The sequence below is a fragment of the Capsicum annuum genome, unplaced genomic scaffold, assembly GCF_002878395.1.
Source record: "Capsicum annuum cultivar UCD-10X-F1 unplaced genomic scaffold, UCD10Xv1.1 ctg58291, whole genome shotgun sequence".
In the NCBI taxonomy this organism is placed as follows: Eukaryota; Viridiplantae; Streptophyta; class Magnoliopsida; order Solanales; family Solanaceae; genus Capsicum; species Capsicum annuum.
The window spans coordinates 1-3,355 of record NW_025866889.1 but is presented as its reverse complement, the minus strand read 5'-3'; the positions used below and the strand labels follow the sequence as shown (position 1 = coordinate 3,355).

Sequence of the window (3,355 nt, the reverse complement as noted above, 5' to 3'; positions counted from 1 at the left end):
TTAATAAAAACTTACTCGGTGGTAAAATCAATCATCGAAGTTCATGTCGTTACTATTCTGCTCAAACTCACTATCATACAAATAAGTATTCATTAGACAAAATAGAAGATGAAGCCAAATCAAAAACTAAATATTAAATTAGTGAATGTCATAAAGAAACACACCGTATAAATGGTTGAACTTCTTCACAATTTCTCAAGATATAAAGGTGAGCTTGTTATCGCTCAAACTCTTCAAGATTTCTGGATTTATCTTTTAATAAAGGAGAACCTTTTTGTTCAAAAATTGATAATCCATTGTATGGATCGACATGATTATTTTCATAATTCCTGTCCATTCGATTATACCCTTTCACACTTCCATGTAAGTACCTTGAACAAAATATTAGACTTTCTTCAACAATGTATCCTTCTGCAATAGATCCTTCGGGTTGATTTATATTACGAATGTAAAATTTCAAACTGCGCAAGAATCTGCATGATACAACATGATACAACTCAAATTTCTTTGTAGCATGATAAATAATGAGCCACATAAAATTAAATAGAACTATCAATCAAAAACATACCGCTCTATTGGGTACATCCACCTATATTTTACAGGTCCAGCAAGCTTCGCCTCTCTTGGAAGATGAACAACTAAGTTCACCATAACATCAAAAAATGTTGGTAGAAATATTTTCTCTAATTTGCTCAATGTTATTGGAATTTGAGTTGCAAGTTGATCCAACACATTAATCCTCAATTTTTTCGAACACAACTCTCTGAAGAAAATACTTAACTCAGTGATAGCATCATAGACATTGTTAGGCACAACTCCACGAATTGAAAAAGGAAGTAATTGTTCCAACAAAATATGTGAATCATGACTCTTTAGTCCATAAATTTTACGATCCTCTGACTTCACCCACCATGATATATTGGAAGAATAACTATTTGGAACCTTAACCTTTTTCAAGAACTTGCATACCTTAGACTTTTCATCTGGTGATAAAGTATAACATACTGTTGGATAATACCATCTTTCATCTCTTTGTGTTGGATGCAAATCTTTTCTTATACCCATTTCCTTCAAATCAAGACAAACATTAAGATTATCTTTTGTTTTTCCTTCAATATCTAAAAATGTTCCAATTACGTTATCACAAATATTTTTTTCATTATGCATTGGATCTAAATTATGAGGTATTGGATTATTTTTTCAGTAAGGAAGTTGGAAAAAATGCTTTTCTTCCTCCAATTATGAATGCCTTTAGTTTTTTCGTACTTTTGTTTTTTCTGGGTCTTACCAAATTTCATGTCTTCCAGAGTACGCAACTAATTTAAAACATCATTGCCAGATAGAATTTTTGGAGCAGGTCTTCTTTCTACATCTCCATTAAAATCACATTTATTACTCCGCCATTTATGATTAGATGGTAAAAATCTACGAGCACCTATATAAGAAAACTTACGACCATACTTCAATCGAGTAGATGGAGTGTCTTTGTTGCATAAAGGGCAAGCCAAAGCTCCCTTTGTGTTCCATCCAGACAAGTTGGCATAAGCGGAAAAATCATTTATTGTCCACAAGAGTGCTACCCGTATACAAAAATTCTCTTTTCTTGAAGCATCATATGTATTTACTCCACAAAACCATAATTCTCGCAACTCATCTATCAATGGTTCTAAGTATACGTCGATATTATTTCTTGAAGCTTTAGGACCAGATATCAACAAAGACAAGAAGCAACACAATTGCTTCATTAACATCTAAGGGGGTAAGTTATATACAGTAATAATAACTGGCCAAGTACTATGAGAATACTCAAGTTACCAAAAGGATTCATTCCATCAGCTGCTAAATCAAGTCTAACATTTCGAGGATCTTTAGCAAAGCCCGGATTAGACATATCCAACTGTTTCCACGCCTCAGAGTCTGTTGGATGTCTAAGAACCCCATCTTTCGAAAGACGATCATCATGCCATGTCATATCTGAAGCTATTTCTGATGTCATAAATAACCTTTGTAATCTTGATTTCAAGGGAAAGTAACGTAACACTTTTTGAGGAACTTTGTTCTCAGCCTTTCTTTGAGTAGTGCCATTAGCTTTTTGACCTTCAACTGATTTCCATCTAGATTCTCCAAAATAAAGCAAGATTCAAACTTTACATTATGTTTCCAAAAAAACATACAATCATTCTTGCAAGTATGTATTTTTTCATAACGAAGACCTAAATTTCGAATCACTTTTCTTGCTTCATAGAATGACTCTGGTAAAGTTTCACCGGAAGAAAGTGCTCATTTAATTAACTTCAGTGTGCTATCAACTGCTTTATCACTCAACCCATGAAGACACTTAATTTGAAAAATTTCAATAATTAGTGATAACTTGGAGAATGTTTCGCAACCAGGATAGAGTTGTTGTGCAGCATCCTCCAACAATTTAGAAAATTTTAAAGTAGGTTCTGAAGTATCATCTTGTTTAAAATTAACCTCAGTACAATCATCCATGATATCAAGGCCAACAATATCATTAATCATCTCAAATATATCTTTACGTTGCTCTCTGCTTACATCCTTTTGTTCTACTTCATTATTATTAGTTTTTTGCTTTTTAGCTGCAAATTCTCCATGATGAAGCCATCGAGTATACGAAGGGACTATCCTAGTAAATATTAAATGGTCCTCTACTTCATCTCTAGTGTGGTAGAGAACATTGTTGCATGTCTTACAAGGACAAGGAATTTCATCATCTGGTTCTTTGTCCTTAAAAGCAAATTGAAGAAAATTCTTGACTCCTTTCTCATACACATTGCTCAATCTGTCGGTACAACTTATCCGAGTCTTGTCCATTTCAAATTTCTATAAATAAAAAAAAAATAAAACATCACTTCTTAGGAGTTAAGCAGAACTATAACTGAAACAAAGGAAATAAGAGTAATAATTTGCATCTTTTTACTCCTGCCATGTTTGTCAATCTTGGCCATTATGTGTTACTCTTTATATAACATTATTTTCTAAATTCATGTTTGTTCATAGCAAATTAATAATCACCACAACAATCATTATCTAAACAACTCAAAAAAATGGAAGACGCTTTTAAGTGAACAAGAAAAAGTAACTTTAGATAGAGAATTACTTACTTTTGATGCTTTTGATGTTTTCCAAAGATGCCTCAGGAGATGAGTTTGAGGCTGAACATTGGATTTTGAGAAAAAAATTGGCAGTGAATTAAAATCTAAGAATTGAGGGTTTAGGAATTTTTAGACCTAAAATTTAAGAATTAAGGGTTTAGGATTTTTGATACAATTCTAATTTTATTAAACCACGAGTTAGTGCATTCACTTTTCACTTTTAGGAATGCACATATATG

General features: G+C 32.5%; 1 protein-coding gene across 1 annotated transcript; it reads right to left on the bottom strand.

Moving 5' to 3' along the window:
- Positions 1-217: 217 nt before the first annotated feature.
- LOC124893379 lies at positions 218-2,835 on the bottom strand. The gene is made up of 5 exons (XM_047404394.1): positions 2,294-2,835; positions 1,816-2,114; positions 1,454-1,696; positions 569-1,118; positions 218-473 (listed from the first exon to the last, which is right to left on the bottom strand). Exons 1-5 carry the CDS (start codon positions 2,833-2,835, stop codon positions 218-220), a joined length of 1,890 nt encoding a protein of 629 aa, XP_047260350.1.
- Positions 2,836-3,355: the final 520 nt, after the last annotated feature.